Source organism: Passer montanus, unplaced genomic scaffold, assembly GCF_014805655.1.
Source record: "Passer montanus isolate IOZ18808 unplaced genomic scaffold, ASM1480565v1 scaffold73, whole genome shotgun sequence".
NCBI lineage: Eukaryota > Metazoa > Chordata > Aves > Passeriformes > Passeridae > Passer > Passer montanus.
In genome coordinates, this window is record NW_024372481.1 from 2,889,083 (window position 1) to 2,911,757 (window position 22,675).

General features: G+C 51.4%; 1 protein-coding gene across 2 annotated transcripts in view; it reads right to left on the minus strand.

The window, feature by feature from the left end:
- Positions 1–3,598: 3,598 nt before the first annotated feature.
- The window catches only part of NR6A1 (nuclear receptor subfamily 6 group A member 1), a 60,725-nt gene continuing 41,648 nt past the window's right edge, over positions 3,599–22,675 (minus strand). The window contains exons 2-9 of one of the 2 annotated variants that reach the window (XM_039730607.1): positions 20,898–21,128; positions 18,436–18,491; positions 16,928–17,085; positions 15,884–16,108; positions 14,892–15,146; positions 11,498–11,619; positions 9,930–10,082; positions 3,599–9,010 (exon numbers count right to left, since the gene is read on the minus strand). In XM_039730607.1, the coding sequence (XP_039586541.1) occupies positions 8,922–9,010; positions 9,930–10,082; positions 11,498–11,619; positions 14,892–15,146; positions 15,884–16,108; positions 16,928–17,085; positions 18,436–18,491; positions 20,898–21,128 (1,289 nt within the window). In that variant the 3' untranslated portion in view covers positions 3,599–8,921. Of the gene's footprint in view, positions 9,011–9,929; positions 10,083–11,497; positions 11,620–14,891; positions 15,147–15,883; positions 16,112–16,927; positions 17,086–18,435; positions 18,492–20,897; positions 21,129–22,675 lie in introns of both variants that reach the window. The other variant, XM_039730606.1, reaches the window with a different exon arrangement.

The following is a 22,675-nucleotide window of genomic DNA, read 5'->3' on the forward strand; positions in this document are numbered from 1 at the left end:
GCAGTGCCCGTGGCCAGCAGCTCTTCATTTGCCAGAACAGCACCCACAGAAGGCCAGTGCCCCTCCTGGGCCTAGGCAGCCACGCCTTGGCTGTGTTTTTGCCATGTGTGATTCCTCACCTTTCACTGCCATGCTCGGTCTTGCCCTGAGCAACACAGGAACTGCAATGCCAAGGCAAGAGGCTGCAGAAGGAACCCTCCCATCCTGCCAGAGAGGGGATCTGCTCTCACTGCTGGCCCCATGCTCTGTCCATCCATCACCACGGTGTCTCCCCACATGTTTGCACAGTGTCCTGCTCTCTGCTTCATCCCACAGTATGACAGCCTTGAGAAGGGGTGGCTGCCTCAAGCCCCACAGCAGCCCAGCCAAGGCTGTGCCACGGCTCTGCTCTGGCCAAGCAGCTGCTGGTGACCAGGGTGGAAGAGCAGGACCAGCAGTCCTGGGCTCAGGGAAAGCTTCGTCCTCTCTGTACCAGCACAGCCCTGACACGGCGTGACAGTGAGGTGCCCTGCAGCGTTCCCATGCACACTGAGGGCAGCAGTGAGCCCCGGGTGCTGAGGGGAGAGGAGTGGGAGTGCGGGCTGCACAGCCCTGCTTGTTTTTTCCTTGCTTTGCAGCTGAAGAGAGGAGAAAAACTAATGAAAACAGAGCTCTGGAAGAAGCGCCAGGCCTGGAGTGGCTTCCGCCCCGATCCCCAGCAATTATCAGCCACATGCCAGATGTTCCGATGCGATGCCAATGTCAGAGAAAATAAATCTGTGTCAGGTTCAAGGTCCCTGCCGGGCCGGCACACAGCGGCTCGCGGCTCAGCGCTGCGCGAGGCGGGACGGGGCTGCGGGCCGGCCGCGGCCGCTTCCTCCTGCCAGGCATTGTTCCCCTGGGAAGCCCCGGCCTCACACCGGCCACTTGCTATTTTTGCAGCAAGGTGCTTTCGGGGGTAAATACGTCCCTGCCGGCCTTGGGCACTTTCCTCTGCCGGGCCCTGGCCAAGGCTGCGGCCTGGCTCCGCGGTCAGGGCCGGCGCATGGGCCGCGGGCGGCCGGCGGGGCCTGGCCATGGCGGGAGGGTGCATTTCTGAGGGAGGATTTGGGAAGGCTGCGCTGGAGTGGCTGCAGGTAGAGCTGGCTCCCAGCAGCCTTAGGGGATCCTGGGGACAGCGAGGAGGCACAGATGGTGACATTTTGGAAGCCACAGCAGCCGGGAGGGAAGGATGAGGTGGGCCTGGCTTCCAGCAGCATGGGACATGCTGGAGGGGATGGTCAGGGCTGGGGATAGGCCCCGAAGCTGCTGCCCTGAGCATTGTCCTGGCCATGGGAGAGCACAGCTCTGAGCCCATGATGGGCCCAAGTGCTGGCACATCTGTCACCAAAGCTCCGCTGTTGGTTTGGAGTCTGCCTGGTCCCATCTCCTTCCCTCACGGCCACGGCGCAGCCGGAGCCCGCGGATCCACACCACCCGCGGCGGGCCGCGGCGTGCTTTGGCTCCTGGCTGGTGCTTAGCCTTGATGCTCAGCAAAGCATATCTCCTGCTCGGATTTTATCTCCATCCACTCAGCTTATCGGCGCGGGGCAGCCCTCCTGCCTGCGCCACGTTCCCGGAGCGTGCCTGCAGCAGGTGTGGCCAGCACTACTGTTTGCCAAACGCCGCTGCCTGCCCGCAGTCCCTGACTCCGGGGCCCGCGCTGATAATGCGCGTGCGGCGAGGACCCTGGCGATAGCGTTCCCCATGACATTACCTTGTCCCCCGCATTCTTCCGATGCCACACACGCCTGCGCTCGGGGCGCGGGCGGCCCGGCCGTGGCGGCGGGTGCAGATGCTGCGCAGGCAGCGCTGGGAAGTGCTGGTGGTCTCCTCCCGGGGGGACTCATTGACATATCAGTCACATAGTTCTGCATAATTGGGACTTGGATGCAGCCTCTCTTTATGTTTCCTCTTGGAAGTTGCCAACAACATGAAGCACTCCTGGGTCAAAATGACAGCCTTTTGTTTACTATTCCTGCTTATGTGCCTCATTTTCTTCAAGGATAAGAGCTCTTTATAGGAATCTTTATTGTGATGAGGTTAGCAGAGAGAAGGATTTCTCTCCAGCTTTCTCTCTCTCTTTCACAGCTGATTAGCAGGGTCGGCCCATGAGGACAGTGATGTGGAGCACAGACCCAGCATTTGCCTCAGGGTTCCCCAGCCATGAGGCATCTTCTCCAGCACAGCCCCAACCTGCTGGCCCCCCAGCACCCAGCCTGTGGCACTGCTCCCCTCCTACTCACAGCAGGCTGCAGGGAGGGGATCCACCACCCAATAAAGGCACTGAAAATCCCAACTGACCCCAGAAGCTTGGACAGGAGCTTACCCAGAGCACACACCTCCCCTCCATGGTCTTACCAGCCCAGCCATGGTGACCTGTCTTTCATCCAACCTCCGCAGTGGTGACCAACCCCATCGCAAGTGTCCACACTTGGCAAACTGAGATGTGAGAGACTTGCGGTGGACCAGACAATGGAGACCCACCAGACAGCACTCAGAACTCTGCCTTTCAGGTGTGAACTCCAAACGGACTGTGACTGGGGAAGGGATGAGGAGAGACGTGGGAGCAGTTGGTGACAAGATGGGAAGAGCTCATAGAATAGACATGGGCAGGGTGGACATCAATGGAGCGCCTTCCCCAGCTCTGGAAGAGGCCCCACAGGACCATCCCAGCAGATCTCTCACCCACTGCTGGACTGACTGCGCCGCTGCAGGGAGGTGACCCAGCTGACCCCACAGCCCTGTCCCAGCCAGTGCCCATGGGGTGACACACTCCTGGGAACAGCCACTCCTGTCAAGAGGAAAGCAGCTTACCCTTGAAAGTTACTTTGCGAAGGTCAAGAGTGGGACTGTGACAGAGCAGCCTGACAAACACATCTCCCTAAGTCCTTGGGCCCGATAATGTATGTCCCATGCAATGTTGACACTAGTGATCCACCAAAGATCAGGTTAACAAGTCTGACGTTAGTGACAGCGTGATTTGTTCCGCGCTGGCTCTGGATTCATAGAGCCGCTGGCCTTCGGTGATAAACTATTGCGCCGCGCACACGAGGCTGTGGCAGTTGTCACCCGCCGGAGCTCCGAGATGAAAAGGAAGCAGAGCTCTAATCAAAATACAGTGGTCACTAGGGGTTGAGATGAAAATTAAAAGGTGCTGGTACTTTTCCCACTCCAGCCTGGCTTTCCAGGCAGTGCCTCGTGCCAGCGTGGGGTGAGGGGAGAGGCTGCCTCCTCACCTCTGTGCAGCTCCAGCTTTGTTTGAAGGTGAGGACAAACCCATCACCCCACGTGCACAAGCATCCTCTGCCACCTCCCGGGGAGCCCCACCACTGCTGATCTTCAGGGTCCCTCACCAGGAATACATCCCATGTGGCACAGTGCCCTTATCCCAGTTCCCAGCCACAGCAGCAGCCCCAAGGCCTTGCCCACACCCAGAGCCCATTCCAGAGGCACAGCAGCAGGCAGGGCAGGGCCACAGCCACCACTCAGGGCAGGGCTGGGCTGGGCTCCCCCGCCCTGAGAGAGCCACCACCAAAAGGGGAAGGCACAAAGAGCCTGGAGACGCCAGCGGTGCAGAACATTTCACATTTATTAGTTCATACAGCTAAACACTCACTAAACATGCATTCAACACTTATTGGTCACATTTCCACAGGTAGTCAAGTCCCAGAGCAGAGCAGCGGAGCGGGGCAGGCCGGGCTGGGCGCAGCTGCCAGCAGAAACATTCATTTGGTCACAGCATGGTGAGGGGCAGCTCCAGGCACACCCTCCTGCTCCTGCCCCGGCTCCGAGTGTGCCAACGCTCAGCGTGTGTCATGCCGAGGCAACATCCTGCTTCCCTGATTTACACAAGGGATTGTGGGAAAAATGAACGGGAGAAACCATCACCGGGAACGTCGCTAAGGAGCCAACAGCCGGGGCTGACCCTCCTGGAAACATCCCTGGCACCAGCGAGGGCTGACACGAGCAGCAAACCTGACCCGCTGCCCCCCGGGCTGCCCAGGACGGACACACGAGGAGCTGTGAGCTCCTGTGAGGTGCCAGGTCACAAAGGCAGCCTGTGCACCAGGACCGAGCTGGAGCCAGGCCTGTGGCTGGAGGGGCACCCACAAAACCCAAAGTGCCGTGAGCCACACTGACCCCAGGGAGGGACAGCAGAGCTCGGCTCAGGCACAGGACACACAGCAGTGACAGGAGCCAGCCCCAGCCCACGGGAAGGGAAACAGCTCCAGCAATCGCAGCCCGTGTTCCTCGCTGGCAACAGACACTGGCAGTGTTTAGTTTTTCACACAATCCCTTTGAGATGATAAACAGGATGTCACACGAGGTAGTTTAGTTATGGAAATTGAGTCAATAATGTTATCAACTATTACAAGACATTTTATAAATTGAAAGAAACAATGAATCACAAAAGGCTTTGTTAAGGTTGATCGTCATCTGGTCTCAATTTCTGTTTCTTTTTGCCCTTGGGGGCATTTCTTCCACTGAACCATGTTGCTTCTTTCACAGACTTGTCAGAGGGGAGCTCACAGGAGCTATTTTTAATTTTTTTTTTCCAAGGGAAAGGCACTGCCCGGATTGGCCTCCCCAGCTTTTTGCAAGATTTGCAGACACTGGCTGAGCGTGCTGGGAGGGAGTTTCAGCCCTTCAAACTTTTGCTGCTCAGTGCTGGCCCTGTCTGGGCTGGATGGGGCTGTTTGGACACTCATAGCAGCTGTAACCCAACCAGAGTCACACACCAGTGCCCTTCTCAAACTGACTGTTCCTACAACCACAGTGAGAAAGTTGTACTGATGATGAAAATTTAGAATTCATAAGCAATAGAGTACAGAGCCCTGCGACTGGCTGCCAGGGACACAATGGGAAATTCCTGTTTCCCCTTTTCCATGAACAGTCAAACATCTAACAGCAAAGGCAGAGGGATGAGGGAATGCAGAAACAGAGCCCCACGGGCAGAGCTGGTCCCCAGCTGCTGGTGGCACAAGGGCACAGCCTGGTACAGCCCCGAGCACCTTTGGGATGCTCTGCCCACAGCACCACGTCTGAGCCTTCAGCAGGCAAACTTCCCCCGGCCAAACCCAAAGCTTTCCCCCCAAAATCCCCACATGGGGCTCGGGTCAGCTCTCAGTGGGTCCTCCAGACAAGTCGGGAAAGAAGCAACTGTTGCAACATCAAAACCAGGGTTTCTCTGGGTCACATTTTAAATACTTATCCCTGAGCTTCTGTGCATTGAAACAACACACCGTGAACCCAGAGAAACGCCACAGCTTGATACTGATAGCTATGCACTCCCCTCCATTTACACATCATCTACAACTTAAAAATTAGTTTCATACTTTAACTAGTACCCCAAGTTTCCCCCTTTCTCCTGCCTTTCATGTGGCAGGGATGATTGCCGCTTATTATCCTGAGAAATAACAACATTTTCACAGACACAGAGCTTCATAGCTTCAAATCAAAACCAAGAAAGAAGAAAGAATGAATGGGAAATAGCACATTCACAGGAGAATCTTTTTTTTTCTTTTTTTCCTTTTAAAAAATGTAGTAAAGATAAAAGAAATTCAAGTGTTGTTTTTTTAAAAAAAGTTGGTTTGAAGGACAAGACTTAAACTGCTTTACCTGAAGTGGCTGTGGGTCTGTGCAGAAGCCTGAGGAGCAAGGGCAGATGCTGCTGGCACAGGGGAGGGACAGCAGCAGAGCCACTTGAGCCTGCATGGCTGGGGACAGGGCCACCAATGCCCCCCAGCAAGTGAGAGCAGCCACACTGGGGGGGCTCAGCCCACCTGGCAGGAGCCTGAGCTGAAGGGGAAGAAAACTCCCTCAATTTCCAGAAGGTTTTGTCGAGGCCCCGGGGTCTGGGACCGAGCCCCGTGAGCGGGACCCCACCACTGCTCCTCAGCAGCCTCCCCTGAGCACTTCAAATTTATGTCCCAAATCTCTGCTCGGATTAAAAGTAACTCTTCAGCTTTCTATCTGCACAGACACTGTGAAGGAGAAGAGGGGGTCAGCCAGCCAATCTATCTTTCAAATCGGGGATAAAAATTGACTTGTCGTGGCAGAAGATTCTACCAAAGACTATTATTGTTGATAGATTTCTCTATGACAGAAGGTCAGATAAGCAAGAGCAGATAGATACCAAAGATAATGAACTTCCCCCTAGTAGCATTAAGCACAAATAAAATATGAGTCCCTGTAAACTGAATGTTACATGAAGAATGGGACAAAAATTCCAACCTTTCCAGGGTGTCCTTCAAACCAAATTCACAAATACATCTACCTAACATCTCTACGTCTCTAGCTACATTCCTACCTTCTCATAATACCTGAGTTTGCAATGCAACACATTCACATTACCCTGTTTAAAAAATACAAGTCATTAGAGGACTTGGTGCAGAAGATATCAGGAATGACTGTCCCGTGATTCCATCTGGTCTGTTTGCTGCTTCCTTACCTGTCAGTTCAGGAAGGATTTTCTACTCCCTATGGCAAATGTGTATTTGGGAACGGATACTGCTGCCAATCAACCTTTGTAAAATTTGCTTTCTACAACAGAAAGTGGAACATTCATGTCTGTTTGTCATCATAACTGAATTTAGGTTTTTGGTTGTTGTTGGTACAGCATTAGTTTTGGGAGGCTATTTTGGAAAACCACAGATTACCCAACAGATTATTTTTGTTGGGTAGCTGGCAACAAGATGACTGGTTTTATGTACACTAATTAGAACACTTATTCATCAAGATTATAATAATTCAGTAACTGTAGAATAAAATCACTCCTATGCAATTTTAACAATTCCTTGAGTGTATAGAACAGCAAGCCAGAAATAACCCGTAATAAAAAGATCACATCAAGCTATTTGGAAATTAAACTCAAAAGCTGAGAAATACATTCTAACTTACAAACAGATACACTAAAATCTTCCCCTGAACACGTGAGGTATTGGCTGTATGCAGAAGGCTTTCCTGAGAACACCCACGAGTCTCATTGTACAGAAAGCAAACGAGGTTTATGGAACCACCCTTGGGTGCGAAGCTCCACCGAGCTGAGCTGCTGCTGTGCCCAGCAGCTGGTACCCGTAACATCCTGCTTAAATAATGAAAAATGAACAGCTATGCCCTTTTAGAAGAGGGAAACCCTTGAGCTGGGAGGTGCCCAAGCGGGATGCCCGTGGTGAGGCAGCAGCAGGGCCCTGGCACGGTGTGACCGGGCCGTGCCAAACCAGCAGGGCACAGCCCCCTTGGAGCACCCACGGGAGGGCCAGGGAGGAGGGAAGGACGGCTTTGGTGGAAGGGATTTCTCTCCTGCTCACCATCACATTCGTGCACAGCAGCTGCAGCCCTGCTGTGCTTGCTCTGTGCCACCAGGGAAAGACAAGAAGGTAGTGACTCGTCCCTCCTACCCTGAAGGAACAAAAGTTGTTTCCACAAGTATTTTTAAATCTGCATTCAAACACTTATTGAGGAGCCACCTTGCTAAGTGAATGCCAGATTGACATCTAAGGAGGCAGGGAGGGAAATCCAGCCAAGGCTGTCTAGGAGAGTGACAGAGTTTTTGAATATGAATTCCTCATGAAGGAGATGAGATCAAGAGCATCTCATCCAACCTCCCCACCATGAGCAGGAAATCATGAGGGCACTCATGAGAATGCCCAAGTTTAGCTAAACACCAGCACTTAGCAATCACTCAATCAGCTACTCAGCTGTCATTAAACCGTTCTCCATCTGGAGCTGTGGAGAGCCTGAGAGACGGAAAATCCAAGCCTTGCAATACCTAGAACATGGCAGATAACCAAGTACAGCAGTAATGTAGTTTTTCCTGGGGTTCCACAAGGAACCAGGCAGTTCTGGCAGGATATAACTGTGGAACACCCATTCCCTGAGTCCAGCAGAGAAAGCCATGCCACTCCAGAGGACACTGGGGTCCCTCACCCCACTACACAGGCCCCATGTAACACAGGATACATTAACTGCTCCCAAAACGGGGATTGCTGCAATGCAGAAGTCTCAGAAGTCAGGTACCATGTTGGAGGAACACATTAACAGGGGCAATCCTGCCTCTTCTCTAAGTAGGTTTTTCCTGCTTTTGTAAACCTAAAATGGATTTTAAGGAAGTGATGATAAAGTCCTTGCCATCCTCTAGCAACAGGAGCACCTTTGTGTAACACCAGGAGCCTGTTATCAACCACAGGAACACAATTGCTGAGGAACTGGCAGGTCTTGTGGCAACAGTAAGAGGACAGCTGGCCAGGAGGGGCTGGGGCAGACCCCACCTGCAGCTCCCCAGGCAGGACAGGGCCAGGGAGCCCCTCAGAGCACTGCCATCCCACTGGAAACCTGCAACTGGAAACTGCCAGGGGAAAAGAAACCAACCGCCTAGACAGACTTCTCCTTCTCCACTCCTGCCTTTCTAAAATTAAAGAAAAAGCTTGGCACTTCTCTTAGCACCCACTTCTCCAAAGTCATCCCTTTGGGATACTAACAGCTCTGTCAACATTTGTGCTCTGTGACAAATGCTTTGGATGCAAATCATGGAAAGAGCAGTGCGTGAACAGCATCTTCTCCTTGAGGTAGTCTTAGTCATCTCGGTCCCCAGCCCCAAATACAAAAGAACTAACCCTAACAAACACTGTAACATTAAACATCTTCACATTCTGTAAACTGCTGGAGAATGCATCTGCTGCATTCTTACAGAACCATGTGCATCGTGTTGAAGATCATACATTCAACTCTGTCGTGAAATAAATATATAGGAAAACGAGTAAAAAAAACAAAAAAAAAACAACAAACAAAAAAGATTCTTGCTACAAGGGCAGGGAGGCCCACTGGGCTGTCTCCTGCCTGGATGGGTTTGCCCTCTCCCGGGTGAGCTCAGCAAAGGCACCGGCCGGGGCCAGCTGTGCTCACTCTTTGCTCACACTCGTCTTGCAGGAATGTAGAACGGCCTTAAAAAGGAGAGGCAGCTGCTCCAGAGGGACATTCACCATTTTTCCTGGTAAGAAAGAAAGAAACCAGAATTAGCAGCCACAACTGAATCAGATTTCAGAGGCACCTAAGCCAGCAGCACTGGAGACGGTTTTACCTTGAACCTTTCACAGAAACAGTTAATCATCCTACAGCTACATTAGACATTTGATATGCATTTGGACACAATATGATTTATTTACTGAATAGAAAGCAAAATAAATGGGTAAAGTCAGATCAAAATGATTTCTCCACAATGGAGAAGTATTTATAGAAAGTGGGAAAGGCAATATCCCATCTCACCTCAAACCCCCTTGTTGATCTCTGTGAGTAAATTACAAGAGCTACTCTGAGATTATTATCTAGTTCATTATGACGGAGTAGGATGAAGCATATGGAACCTTGACACAGGGGAGGCAAGCATCTCCCTTTGCCACAACATTCAGGAACAGTTTTAGTAACACTAGGCCTTGGAGATCTAATTAGCAATGCAAGTGCAGCTGAGAATTCACCTGCGGATTTCCGAGGTCCAATGAGGAAACCTGGGGGTTACACTGATCTGGCTGAACTCCGCTGATCACTTTCTGCTCAGTTCAGGGATCACCCTAATTCTGATAACTACTCAAACCACGATTACACCCTTTTGAGACAAAACGCACCCCATCTGGGAGTGAAAGAAGAGTAAGGGGAGACTGAACAATGTACTTAAAGGGTGTCAGGTAAGGCACCTCTTCCCCCAGTGGGACTAACCCTGCCACCAGCATCACCAGCACACCTTGCCAAGAGCCCCCCAGACTGGATGAGCTCAGGGCAATGGGATTCAAAGGTGGGCAGAAGCTCTGACAGGAAATGGTCCTACACAGCCATCCTCGACCCAAGTCCAGAGCATTCCCCTGCAGGGAGTTAATTATCTTTCAGAAGCACCCTCCCTCCCTGCCCCGCGGTACCTGCGATGTAGCGGATCTCCGGCAAACACATCATGAGATCCGGGAAGCGGTTTGGCTGGTGGGGGTACTTGTACTCTGTGAAGTCCTGGCAAACGTACCAGTACCGCTTATTCAGCTGCTCCAGCTGGGAGGCGTTGGTCAGACCCCTGATATCTGGAAAGGAATACAATTGGAGCAATCAAAACATGGCAAAAACATCTCAGAAGAGCAGCAGCCTCACACTTACTGCCCCTTCTTCATGACAGACTGATTTCTGTCACTCTGATCTGGGTCCCTGCTTTGGAGACTGGCTTCCAGCACCCAGTCAGACCAATACTGAAATTCCCATCTCCCCTCCTGCTGTGCCTGCAGCACAGATGTGTCTTTATATGTGTGTCTGGATCCAGGATTTCCCTCCACAAAAGGCTGGGAAGAGAACAGCTAATGTCCTACACTGCTCACCTGCAGCTCAATGAATGCTGTTGGAGAGAACAGCCTCAGCAACCTGAAATCCCTTCCTGGCACAACGCAGCCAGGTGTCAGGGTTTGGTCCTCACAGCAGATCAGTGTGACACCTCCTCAGACAGGAGCACGTTGGTTTTAGCTCTATCATCTTGGCTGAGGACAGCACTCAGCCCTATAGTTAAAGATACCATCACATTTCTCCCCATCTGCTTATGAATTATGTCACAGGAGCTTTATAAACTTGTCAAGTTCTTGTCTTTAAATTTAGCTTTGCCAGTGTCAGGCAACACACACAAAGGAAAAATGGACAGGCAGGAAGTCCCAGTGGCAGCGTGAGCAGCAGCACTGGAGGGTCCTGGGAGGATCAGCACAGCAGCAGGGAAGCTGCAGAGCAGCTCGGAGCTGGGACACCATCTGACGGAAGAGGCATTGATCTACTGCCCAAAAGCTGACTTTTAAAAATAAGTCTCAGGTATTTCACATAAAAAATTGCAAACTTCAACTAAAAATAAAAGAAGACAGGAAGTTAATGAAAATACATTTTGGAAAACAATGGAGACAGCTCGAGAAGTGCATTATCCAGTGTCAGGAAACTGCCCAGGGAAGCAAACCGGAACCTCAGCCCGGCACAGATTGAAGTGTCAGCATTATCTCCCTCTGGAAATGAGCGGGGGAGGAGGGAGCCCGCAGCACATTTTTACAGACTGCAACTATCTTTCACAGTACAAAAGGCTCTGGGGACATTTATTTCCAAAATTACAGCTGAACACTATTCACTGAGCATTTGTCTCTGCATGGATTTTGAAATGCCCAGGGTCTTGGAGGAGCCTGAACTGCCAGCTTTAATATGCTGCTTTATCAACAGGAGGATACAGCCCTGTCCTAGGCTGAATTCATGGCCTGCATGTAAATACTTAATTTATGATTACCTTTCACTGTGAAGAGTCAGATTTAGGTATAGAACCTAAAAAGTAGGAACCCAGCTAAGAAATCTAAGGATATATCCTGAAGGCAAACACTTTAATGAGTCTGAAAAACTCTAAAAAGAGAGGAGCAAGTCTTACAAATCCACCCTTGGAGTAATACAATGCACAAGTGGGGCTGGTGGCTCCTCTTGGCCTCACCTTGGTTTAGGAAGTTGATGGCTTTCATGCAGGCATACTCCTCGTTGCTGACCTTCAGCTGGCTGAATTTGCGAAAGAGGTAGATCAGGCGCTCCATCACCTCCATCCCCTCTTCACTGAACCTGGAGGGCAGAGCTCACATCAGCACACACAGCACACGGACTGGACAGGGCATGAACCTTATTAGAGCAACTTCAGAGATTTTAACACCTTGCAAGAGAATTTTAAAAGAAGTCATCAAAACTGTCTGAAGTCTGCTGGTACCAAAAATAAGGAAGAAAATGTCTCAGTTACAGATGCAGAATCATAGAATCATGGAATGGTTTGGGTGGAAATTACCTCAAAGCTCATCCAGTCCCATTCCCCTGCCAAGGGCAGGGACACCTTCCACTAGACCATGTTACTCAGAGCCCCTCAGATGGGGAGTCCACAATCTACAGATATTTTTAGGAAAAAAAAAACCCTCTTGGTGATTCAGTTCACCAGCAGCCTGTTCTAAGAGCAGAGAAGGTTTCACAGAATCTGCAGAGAAACCAGTGACAGAGATGGGCAGCACAGGGCACACTGATGCACAGGGAACACCCCAAAACCTCCTGGAACATCGCCTGATGGAGATTTTGTGGGTGCAGAATGAGGTCCTCCTGCTAAAGAGGGTGCCACACTTCATCAGGAGAAATACCCCACGTGTGCACCACGAAAAAGCCATGGGGAAGGACCAGGCTGGAGCAGAGTGGGAGGGTGTGGAGGGCTGTGGGTGTCTGCAGGCACCTCCAGACCATCCCACGCCTGCCCAGGGCCAGAACAGCCTCTTGGGAACACATCTCACAGCAACAGCCCCGGCTTCAAAGCAGGCACATCTTGCAGAAGCGCTCAGAAGTGGGACAGAAGTGTTTCGGGAAGCTTCAGCGTGCTCTGGCATTGTGCAGCACAAAGAATAAGAGCACAGCCAGCAAGCCATCTCTGAATAGAACAGAAATAGAACCTTTTTCACTCAATAATACCTTATTTTGGCATGTGTGTTTGTTTACTTCAAAGTTATTTGTAAAATGCATGGTGGGGTTTGACCTCTGAGAAGTGAAAACAAGCTGTCTGAACTCCAGGTCAGTTCTTCAAGAAAGTAATATTGTAAGTGATGAAAGCCTTGTCGGCTAATCTAAAGTTGTACAAGTTTTCTTGCTCTCCAGTTGACATTAAAAATCTTGCAGGTGCAAGACTGCAAAGCTCAAGAAGTTAATGAGCACAAAGACCACTCAGTCATCTGTGGGGTTTAATTGTTTTTAGAGCATGCACATTTTTACCAGCCACTCATCACTTCATAAATCCAGGAGAGCTCTTCTCTCATTCCTGCAGTTGAACTGTCTTACTTTTCTGCACATACTTTCCTCCCCCTTTCAAACAAAGCTGTTCTGTTTTTCACAGCCCTATTTCTTCTCGAGGACTGACTCCTCCACACACTCTTCCTCACAGTTTACACCAGGCAAGTTTCTGGCTGGGAGTTGTCGGCATCAGCTGGGGAGGAGGGGGAAGGGAAGCGCTATCAGGAGTGCTGGGGGAGGTCAGGAGTCTATTCATTTCATATTCATCTTCAGAAAAACAGCACAATAAAAGAAAACATTTGATCTAGCAGGCAAACAGAACATTTAGCCAGTTGTTAGAAGCAATTAAAACAAAAGGGGCTGGGGAGCTCATTCTATGCCTTTGTTTGTCACCTATGCTTTAGCACTGCTCTTGTCATTTTGTTAAGAGCAGAAATTAACCCTGAAGTGCCAGACCATCCCTGCTCAGTGTGATTTCTCCAACCAGGTGTGAGCTCTAATGAAGTTCACTTTGTAGCCATTCCTGATCAATGCCAGAGGAGCCGGGGGCTCTTTGAGAACACCCACAAACGGGACACCTCTCCAAAAGGGCCCCTCTCAAACCCAAAGTGACCAGATATTCCACAAGTGCTTTGGACTGATAGCCATGAGCTACCCCACTGCTGCTGGAGACAGTCAGGCCATGGCTGAAGGACCATGCAGACCAGTGGCAGGGAGCCAGGCAGCTCCAGACCCCTCATCTGTGCAGCTTCCCGCTAAATGGCTTTTTGGGTGTGCACTCTCCCAGGTTACTAATGACAATTAATGACACTTGAAAAGCTAAATCACAAGAGGAGACTGCAGAAGCATTCCTCTCCCAAGAACACCTATTTTCATCCATGTGCACAGATCTTCCCTGAAGGACCTTCAAGGCGACCAGCTCTGAATTGCCGGTTTCTGCAGGGCGAGGATTCCTCCTTTGTCTCGTTGTCTTACCTCTCGCTTGTATTTATCACAAACTCAAAATGAAACAAACACTTCTCTTGCGAGGCTCTGACCAGGACAGCAGGAACAAAAGGACAGCTGAATGCAAGAACAAGTGTCATTGTGGTTTTCTATGACCCTCGGCGCTCCTCGCAGGAGCTGCACCAGATGCACGATGAATGGCTGAGCAGAGCACAGCAACCTGTCCCAGGAAATGAGACACCTGGGGCCAGCTCCCCGCGGTGGGCTCAGCCAGCCAGCGCCTCTGCTTGTCACACAGAGCACAAAGGAGCCCCCAGAACCGGGAGGTACTGCAATGGCCAAGGACCACAGCGCTGGTTTAAATCTCTGCTCTCAGACATCCCCGGTGACGCCGGCAGCACCGTGAGCCCAGCCAGGGCAGAGAGCAAAGGGCAGGTGTTCAAAGGGAGCATGGGCAGCAGTTTCTCTAAATCCTACCTGTTCTGCCACAGTATGGTGAGACTGGGACTCTACTACCAAAGGAAGAATCTGTCTGACACCAAGACTACAAAGTAAAATATCCAAACCAAAAAACAACACCCTGACCAACATGATAAATGAAAGGCAGGTTCCTCAGAGCATCAGATAGTCTGTACCATGGAAAAACAAGAGCTAAGTTGCAACATCTTTAAATTTATCTAATCAAAACATTGAAATAGCAATTAATAATGAACACTTTGATAATACAGACAACCAGCTATGTGAACAACCTTTCCACTGGCCCAAAGGGTTTTTAAATAAGGCTTTCTCTCCTGTGTGTCAGGGTTACCCAAAGTGTTGGTTAGTTTTATCCTCCTCATAAAAAGGTGGCTTGCAGGGCTCTGTTGGAGGACAACAGCATTGCTACGTGGAATTCAAACAGCCCCACACATCACCATGCCCTTCCCTGCAGAAGGAAGTTGTGATCCAGCACTGACTAACCAAGATGTGCTTTCTAAGCCTGGAACAACTGTTCCCTAAGACATGGAAAAGGAAAACAGCCACAGGTACAGTGACCTGTCCCAGGAGGTGGTCAGAGGACTCCTGTCTGTTGGGCTCCTGTGGCTCCTCATCCCCAGGTCTCACTGCCTCACCCTGAGCTCAGCCCATCTCACCTGTGCAGCTCATCGTCAGAGGGAGAGTACTTGGAGGTGACATCTGCAAGGTCACCAAAGATCTGCTTGCTGTAAACAGTCAGCGAGGAGAGCAGGATCAGCTCCTGCCACGTAGAGCTGAGCAGGCAGGTATAGTCCTTGATGGAGAGCTCGCAGAAGAACGGCAGCTTCTTGATCCAAGCAATCTGCCTGAAAAGCAACTCATCCGCCAGACGACACAGCAACGCAAACAGCTCTGCCTGAGTCACTTTGTACCTGCAGGCACAGTGAGTGCAAAGGCAGAAAAAACATTAAAAACGTTCAGTGACATCATCTGACAGGGAACTTGGAAACAAGGCAAGTGCCAAAGGAATTGGCTGTCACCTGGTGACAGGAGTCACAATGGTCAGCACCCACCCTGCCTGGGCAGGGGCTGAGGGGAGTCCTCATGGCCCCTGGGGTCACCCAGCACCCAGCCTGGCCAGACCATGCAGCCCAGAGCCCCCTGCCAGGCCCATGCACCCCAGCCCCAGCTAGGTGGGATGTGGTCTGATTAACTGCTTTCCCGTGGCTGCCCCTCGCCCTGGGATGTCCCTGTGTCACACGCCCCAGCCAGGTGGGATGGAGTCTGGTTTGCTGCTTGCCCCATGGCTGCCCCTCACCACAGGGATGTCCCCGTGCCACACGCCCCAGCCTGGTGGGATGGGGCCTGGTTTGCTGCTTGCCCCATGGCTGCCCCTCACCCTGGGGGCGTCCCCGTGTCACACGCCCCAGGCAGGTGGGATGGGGTCTGGTTTGCTGCTTGCCCCGTGGCTGCCCCTTGCCCTGGGATGTCCCCGTGCCACACGCCCCAGCCCGGTGGGATGGAGTCTGGTTTGCTGCTTGCCCCGTGGCTGCCCCCCACCCTGGGGGCGTCCCCGTGTCACACACCCCAGCCAGGTGGGATGGGGTCTGGTTTGCTGCTTGCCCCATGGCTGCCCCCCACCCCGAGGACATCCCCGTGTCACACGCACCCGTCCTCGATGAGCATGGGCGTGCTGAGGGGCTCCAGGTCCTCGGCACACAGCAGCTGGCTGATGAGGCTGTGTGACTGCGGCTCCAGGCTGCGCGGCTGCGGCGCCACCAGCGCCGAGTGCGCCGAGTAGCTGAAAAGGTGCGGCAGGTACTGGTAGTGCGTGGACACCGGCGTGCCCAGGTACTGATCCCTGAGTGCAGCGAAGCCGTTCAGCTCCACCGACCTACTGCAAAAGGAAAAGCTCTTCAGCACAGCCCCAGGACTCCAATGGTAACAGGAATAGGGAAAGCAGAGTGGAAATGCCTCTGAGCTCAGACCCTGCCCTGAAAGGGGCAGGTATGCACACCCAGCCTGGCTGGGCACTGGCTCCACGTGATGGAGAGCTGGGAGCTGCTGCTGAGCTGCCATTCAGGGAGCAGAGCAGAAACCCAAAACCCACCTGTGCCCAGCCTCTCCACCCCAGCCTCCCTACAGGGCCATAATTTAGGGCTGTGCATCAAACACTCACACAGCCAGAGAACACAAACAAGGCCAAGCTTAAGCTGCAACTGAAAGCAGATGGGACCAGGTCTGAGATTCTTGCAGTGTTTATAATCAAAGGCTGCATCAGGAGGTTTGCACTCACTGCAGCCAACTTTAACATAACACCACCAATTACTAACACAAATGGTTTTGCTCAGAATGCTCAGAATCTGAGCACAGTGCAGAGAAAGAGCTGATGCAGAATGAGCAACGAAAGGTGATCAAGTTCTCAAGATCAACAGAAAACACAAACAATATAAACTGACTGAGGTATATTTTAAATATAATTGTAACTCAAGATTGTCCTCCTCTGCTCAGAAACATCTCAATTCCCAGTTCAATTCTTTTCAACCCAGTGCCTGTTTGTCTTAGAACACAATCAGAGAGGTAAGAACCTGCTACATGACCAGTTTACACAAAGATGCACTCACATGTTTTCCCTACACTGACCCCAGGTATCACTCAGGGAAAGAAATCCAAGATTCCTGTAACACAAAATTCTTCCAGGGGTCATTCCCACCTTGAAGATGGAGTAGAAACAGGTGAAGGCTGGTTGCTCTCAGAAACTCCATTTCCAGGGGAGCTATGGTCACTGTCTCCGTTGTTGCTCCATGACATGTTTGCCTCTCCCTCAAATTCTTGCCCAGACATAATTCTCTCAATCTCTTCCTCTGATATCTGTCAAATACAGGACACAGTGGTTACTTTGGCTGGGAACAGAAAAGCAGAGCCTCTGTTTGCAAACACCTTGTTTGGCACCCCCAGCAGGGCTGACCCTCCCACCCCCTGCAGGTACCACTCCTTCCTCTGCACTTAACAACACACAGGGAAAATTCTATTTACAGGTAATTGTGGTGACCTCCAGCAGCACTGCTCTAGTGAGGGTAGCACAGCAGACAGGAACTGACACATGAAAAGATGATGTCAGATGAACATGGCTGCGAGCTGTAAATCAGCCACTGTCACACCGTGAAAAACCTGGCAGTAATTGAGGCCAGTGCATTGGGAACATCACTCAGGACTGGCAGGGGGAATGGCAAACAGGAGGTGGGGCAGGCTCTGCTTTGACAAAGCAATCAAGAGAGGCAAGGTGACACATATAAAATCAGTCAGGAAAACATTTACAGGGAGACAGAGCTCCCTATTTTCCTCCAGATAAGAACCAGGTGGCACCTGAAGTAGCAATTGAGCATCTAATACTTAAGTTCTAGAGAGTAACATATACAAAGCTAAAATAGAGTAAAAAAAATCTTTAAATTGAATTCACTGTAAAATAAAGTTTCAAGAAAGTGATAGGCATGCTTCTGGAGGAATATTCCACCACTAATGGGGAAAATGCAACAAAAATTTAGGGGCCTTTTTTTTTTAATTTTAAATTCTGTCCCTTTAAATTATGTCCCTTAATGCAAAGGGCAGGAAACAGGTCTGTGTGGTTCCAGGCAGGCTGTGTCTGACCACACCAGGGCAGAGCAGTGCTTGCTTGGCTGCTCACGCTTTGGGCTGGGCTGAGGGCTCCCTCCCAGGCACTCACACTCACAGAAACTGCCTCCAGTGTTATTTCTATTTTGCTAAAATAAACAGTAAACTTTTAAAAGACCCCTCTTCCAGGAGCAAGCTGGAAATGGCCATCATTCCTCAGGCTGTGGCACAAGCTGCCGAGCTGAATTCCCTGGCGCTTTACGAGGCACCTCTGGACAAGCTGGGCCATCCATCAGACAGACATTTACTGGTGCCCTGCTTGCCACAGCTGAAGGGATTGCAGCAGGCAGACGAGATTTACTGGGAGGGATGGAGGGACAGACGTCCTTGTGGCTCACAAAGGACAGGGTGAGCCTGTCCGTGTGTCCAGGCAGCACCCAGCTCTGCTTACCAACCCACAGCTCCTGAGGTGCTTCTGACAGAGCCAGAGCCCCCCACGCCAGCAGGAGGCAAGGCCAGGGGTGATGGAGGCTCAACCAAGCCAGGCCCAGCCCAGCCCAGGGGAGCAAAAGCTGAAGGGAACCACGAGGGACAGGCACACGTGCTCACCTGGACAGGTCCAATGCTTTTGTTTCTGCCTCCTGGCATGCCATCCTCCCTGATTGCTGAAAGATACAACCAAGCCTCAGTGAGGAGCACTACTGCAGGGTATTAAGCAGATAGCTATTTATGTGTAAAGAAGATTTTATACCCTAAAAAATTCTTTTTTTTTTTCATTAAAGAAGTTAACAGAGAAACCTCCAGTGCTTGAGCAGCACACACCATGGTTCTCACCCCAAAAGGCACAGACACATCCACGGGGCTACAAGCATTACTCAAGGATTTTAGTTTCTTCACGGGTAACGAAGGAATAACAATCCTTTATCACAATTAATTTCAGCATAATTTGAGAAGTGGAACAGGGTAAGGAACCCTGTCTGACCCCTGGAAATAACCCAGTGAATGGGCACCACAGAAAGCAGAGGGGAGATGTTTGACCCTGCTGCTTGCTTGCAAAGCCATGGTTTAAAACTCAAGTTACCACCCCGAGGTGCACAGCTGCACTGCAGAGGAACAGCCTCATTTCTCAGCTGCATTTTTAAGGCTCTTTAATCAATCTCCAGTGAGCTGCAGTGAAATCCAGCTCAGGGCATAGACCTGGAGCAGTTTCTGCAGCTTGTCCCCGTTTATCAGAGCTCCATCTCTTTCCCAGCACGACCTGGCCAGCCTTGGCAGGAGGCTCTGCCCAGCTGCACGGTGACCTTGCTGCTGCACAGCCTCACCCTGCTTGGCACAGGGGCTGCAGGAGGCCCTCCCCGAGCACAAAACCACACACAATTCCAGCAAAAATTTCTGTCCCAGAAAAGCCACGCTGCTGCTTGCTTTGAGATATCCTCAGCTCAAACCTTCCTCTGTGCCTCGAGGCTGCTCCTGCAGCTCAGGGAGTGCCCCAGCAGGGCAGAGGAGAGGGCCACGGGACCTGAGCTGTGCCTGCCCAAACCCCAACCACCGACCCGAGCACTGCACAGCACTGGCTGATTATTTCCTACGAAAGCTCTTTAGAAAAATAATCAGTTCTCAGTTAAAAAAAAAAAAATAAAGCTGTCATAGTTAACTGTTACCCCCTTTAGGTTTTTTTAACTTACTAGAACTACAGGAATTCTGGGGGAATTTTTCTCATTTTCCAAGATATTTTATCACTAACTGTGATTTAGAAGCTTCCCTTCAGCTCATTCCATGAAGAGCCCTGGGCATAAATTGTCTTTTGATTTCAAAGGGTAATTTGAGCAGACAATTGAAGGGATTTTCCAACCCAACAATGCCATAAGTTGGGCAGGGAGGGAAAGCTCCAGAACCCAGCACTGAGGACCTTCAGGGCTGCCTGCAGCCTCCCTGGCCTGACACCAGCGGGGAGTGAAATCCGTGTGGTTGTTGGGAGGAGGAAGAAAAAGGAAAGGAGGAAAGGAAGGGAAGTGAAACAAGGAAAGGAAGGGAAGTGAAAGGAAGAAAAGGAAGTGAAAGGAGGAAAGGAAAGGAAGTGAAAGGAGGAAAGGAAGGGAAGGGGAAAGGAAGAAAAGGAAGTGAAAGGAGGAAAAGAAGGGAAGGGGAAAGGAGGAAAAGGAAGTGAAAGGAAGAAAAGGAAGGGAAGGAGGGGGGCGTGCGGCCGGCAGGTGGCGCTGCGCCCCCGCAGGTGAGAGGAACCCCCAGGTGAGGAACACCCGACACCCCCAAACCCACAGCACAGCACAGCCCTGACACCCCCAGAGCCACAGCACAGCCCTGACTCCCACATGAGGGCCCCGAGTTGTCCCCAGACCCACAGCACACCCCCAATACCCCCAGACCCACAGCACACCCTCTGACCCCAACTCCCCCATCTCATCCCCGATGTATTTTCTAAGGAAGATCCCGCTGGATTTGCAGTGAATTTATGCAGTTTCAGTGCCTCTGACAGGCGGCTCTGCGTGAGCCCAGAGGCCAGCAGCAGCCACATCCAAAGCCGTGTGTGACACTGGGGTGTGACAAACAGGAGGTCACTGCACGGCCAGGGCAGCACTGCCAGCTCCCACCCGTGCCAGCAAACCGAGGAATGCCTGCTTTTAACAGGTAACAGCAATTCCAGAGGCTAAACACACACAAGGCTGGGGAGAGGGCTGCTTGTCTAAGCACTCATAACAGCAAACAGGTAAGACCTCTTGGGCTCTAAAAGCCTGTTTAAGTGCTTTAATTTTTGCCTCCTTAGTAGGTTGAAGCACGGAAATAGCGACCACTTTGCTCAGCGTAAACACAAATATTCTCAAAACATTTAAACATGCTTTCAATTCATACAGCTTGCTCCTCCATACAGGAACGAAGTAGCTCAGAACCCAGCATCTGCGCATCATTTTAACCCGTGCACCGTTTTGCTGAAGCCTTGGGGTGCTGCTTGCAGGGAGTTTCGCAGGCAGCACGGGACGGCAGCGAGGCAGGTGGCTCTGTCCCCCTGTGTGCCCCCCAGGCCGCGGCAGCCCCGCAGCCCCTCCCGGCCGTACCTTTGCGGTTCATGCCCATCTGCAGGCACTTGAGCAGGCGGCAGTACTGGCAGCGGTTGCGCTGCTTGCGGGACATGACGCAGTTCTTGTCGCGGCTGCAGCGGTACACGCGCTTGTTGCAGATGCTCCTCTTGAAGAAGCCCTTGCAGCCCTCGCAGGAGATGATGCCATAGTGCAGCCCCGTGGCCCTGTCCCCGCAGATCAGGCAGGTTCGCTGATCCACCCGCTCATCTGCAAGGCAAGAGGGAGCTCTGAGGAGACCGAGGGGCAGCCCCTGAGGATCCATCCCGCAGGGCAGCACTGACAGAACCACAGGACACAGCCCCAAGCTACGTCAGGGAAGGTACAGATTGGATATTAGGAAAAAAATTTCACCCAGAGAATACTAAAGTGCTGGAATGCTCTTCCCAGGGAGGTGGTGGAATCACCATCTCTGGATGGGTTTAAATAAAGGCTGGACATGGCACTTGGTGCTGTAGTCTAGTTGAGGTGTTAGGGCATAGGTTGGACTTGTTGATATTAGAGGTCTCTTCCAGCCTCATTATTCTGTGATTCCCTTCCTCACAGCCAGGCAGGACCCCTGGGGCTCTCCCCAGCAGCCATCAACCTTCCTGCTGCTCTTAGCAGAGAGGAGCAGGAACTCCAATGGGTAAAAAAGGGTTCTGAAATGTCCCACCTCAGCTGCACAGAGCAGGGTGTGCAAATACAGAAACCTGGCAGGCAGCAGTGACTGGGGATCCTGTCACATCTCACACACTCCAGGGGCACCTCTGGGCTTTGAAAGCCTCGCTGTCCTCAGGAGCTACCCCCAGAACCCGAGAGAACATCGTCACAGAAACCACCGTGCAGCCAAGCCACAGCAGCGTGATTGTACTGATCCTTTCCAAATCTTTGAGAAGCCTTTGGATGACTAAAAATGTAAATTTCAGGGCTCTCCGCAACAGGAGCTGTCACATTAAATTCAGTATTTTAAGACTCCAACATTGCCTGAGGGAGAGAGCAGAGATGATGCTCGGCTCAGTGAGATGTCCAGACAGGGATGTCAAACAGAAAGGAAGAAGAAAATGATGGTGAAGAGACCCAGGCAGTGCACCCAGAACCTCATCACCTCCTACTGCACAGGGAGGCCCAAACCTCACTTCAACCAAGCCAGCTATGCTTAAAATAATGCCAGCAAGTGGCACCAGCAGCTCTTCCTGTAGCAGATGTTTCACAGCTCAACAGTTTAACCCCTTGCACGCCAGGCCAAGCTGCCCCAGCCCCATCTCGTGTTTTAACCCACTAAAATCCCAAGAGCTGCAAACAGATCTGCACTGCAAAGGTGGGAGCTATTCAAATACATTCAGGGACACACAGTCTGCAGTATTCCAGTATTCTCCATGGGGTTGCTTTCCCAAATGTCAAACATTACCCAGATGACCAGATCACCGTGGCTGAGACTCAGCTGCACAGACCCACACCATGCCTGGGGTGCTGCCCACACCCTGCTCCTGTCACACACACCCTCCCCAGCCTTGGGCAGCAAGGCTTGTGAGGATGAGCTGACTCAAACTCCCTCCATTTAGATTTGACCAGGGAGCTTTGTGAGACAAAGGTGTTTATCCACAGGATGGACTTTTGGAGCAGCAGGAGGTAAGAGTCACAGTGAAGTCTTCTCCAGCCTCAATAAAGCCCAAGCAAGCTGACAAACCAGGGTGTAGCTTCTTACTACTGCAGCACACATGAATGCAAGAGAAATGAATGAGCCAAATGTTTTGGGACCAGAAATTAAACCAGTT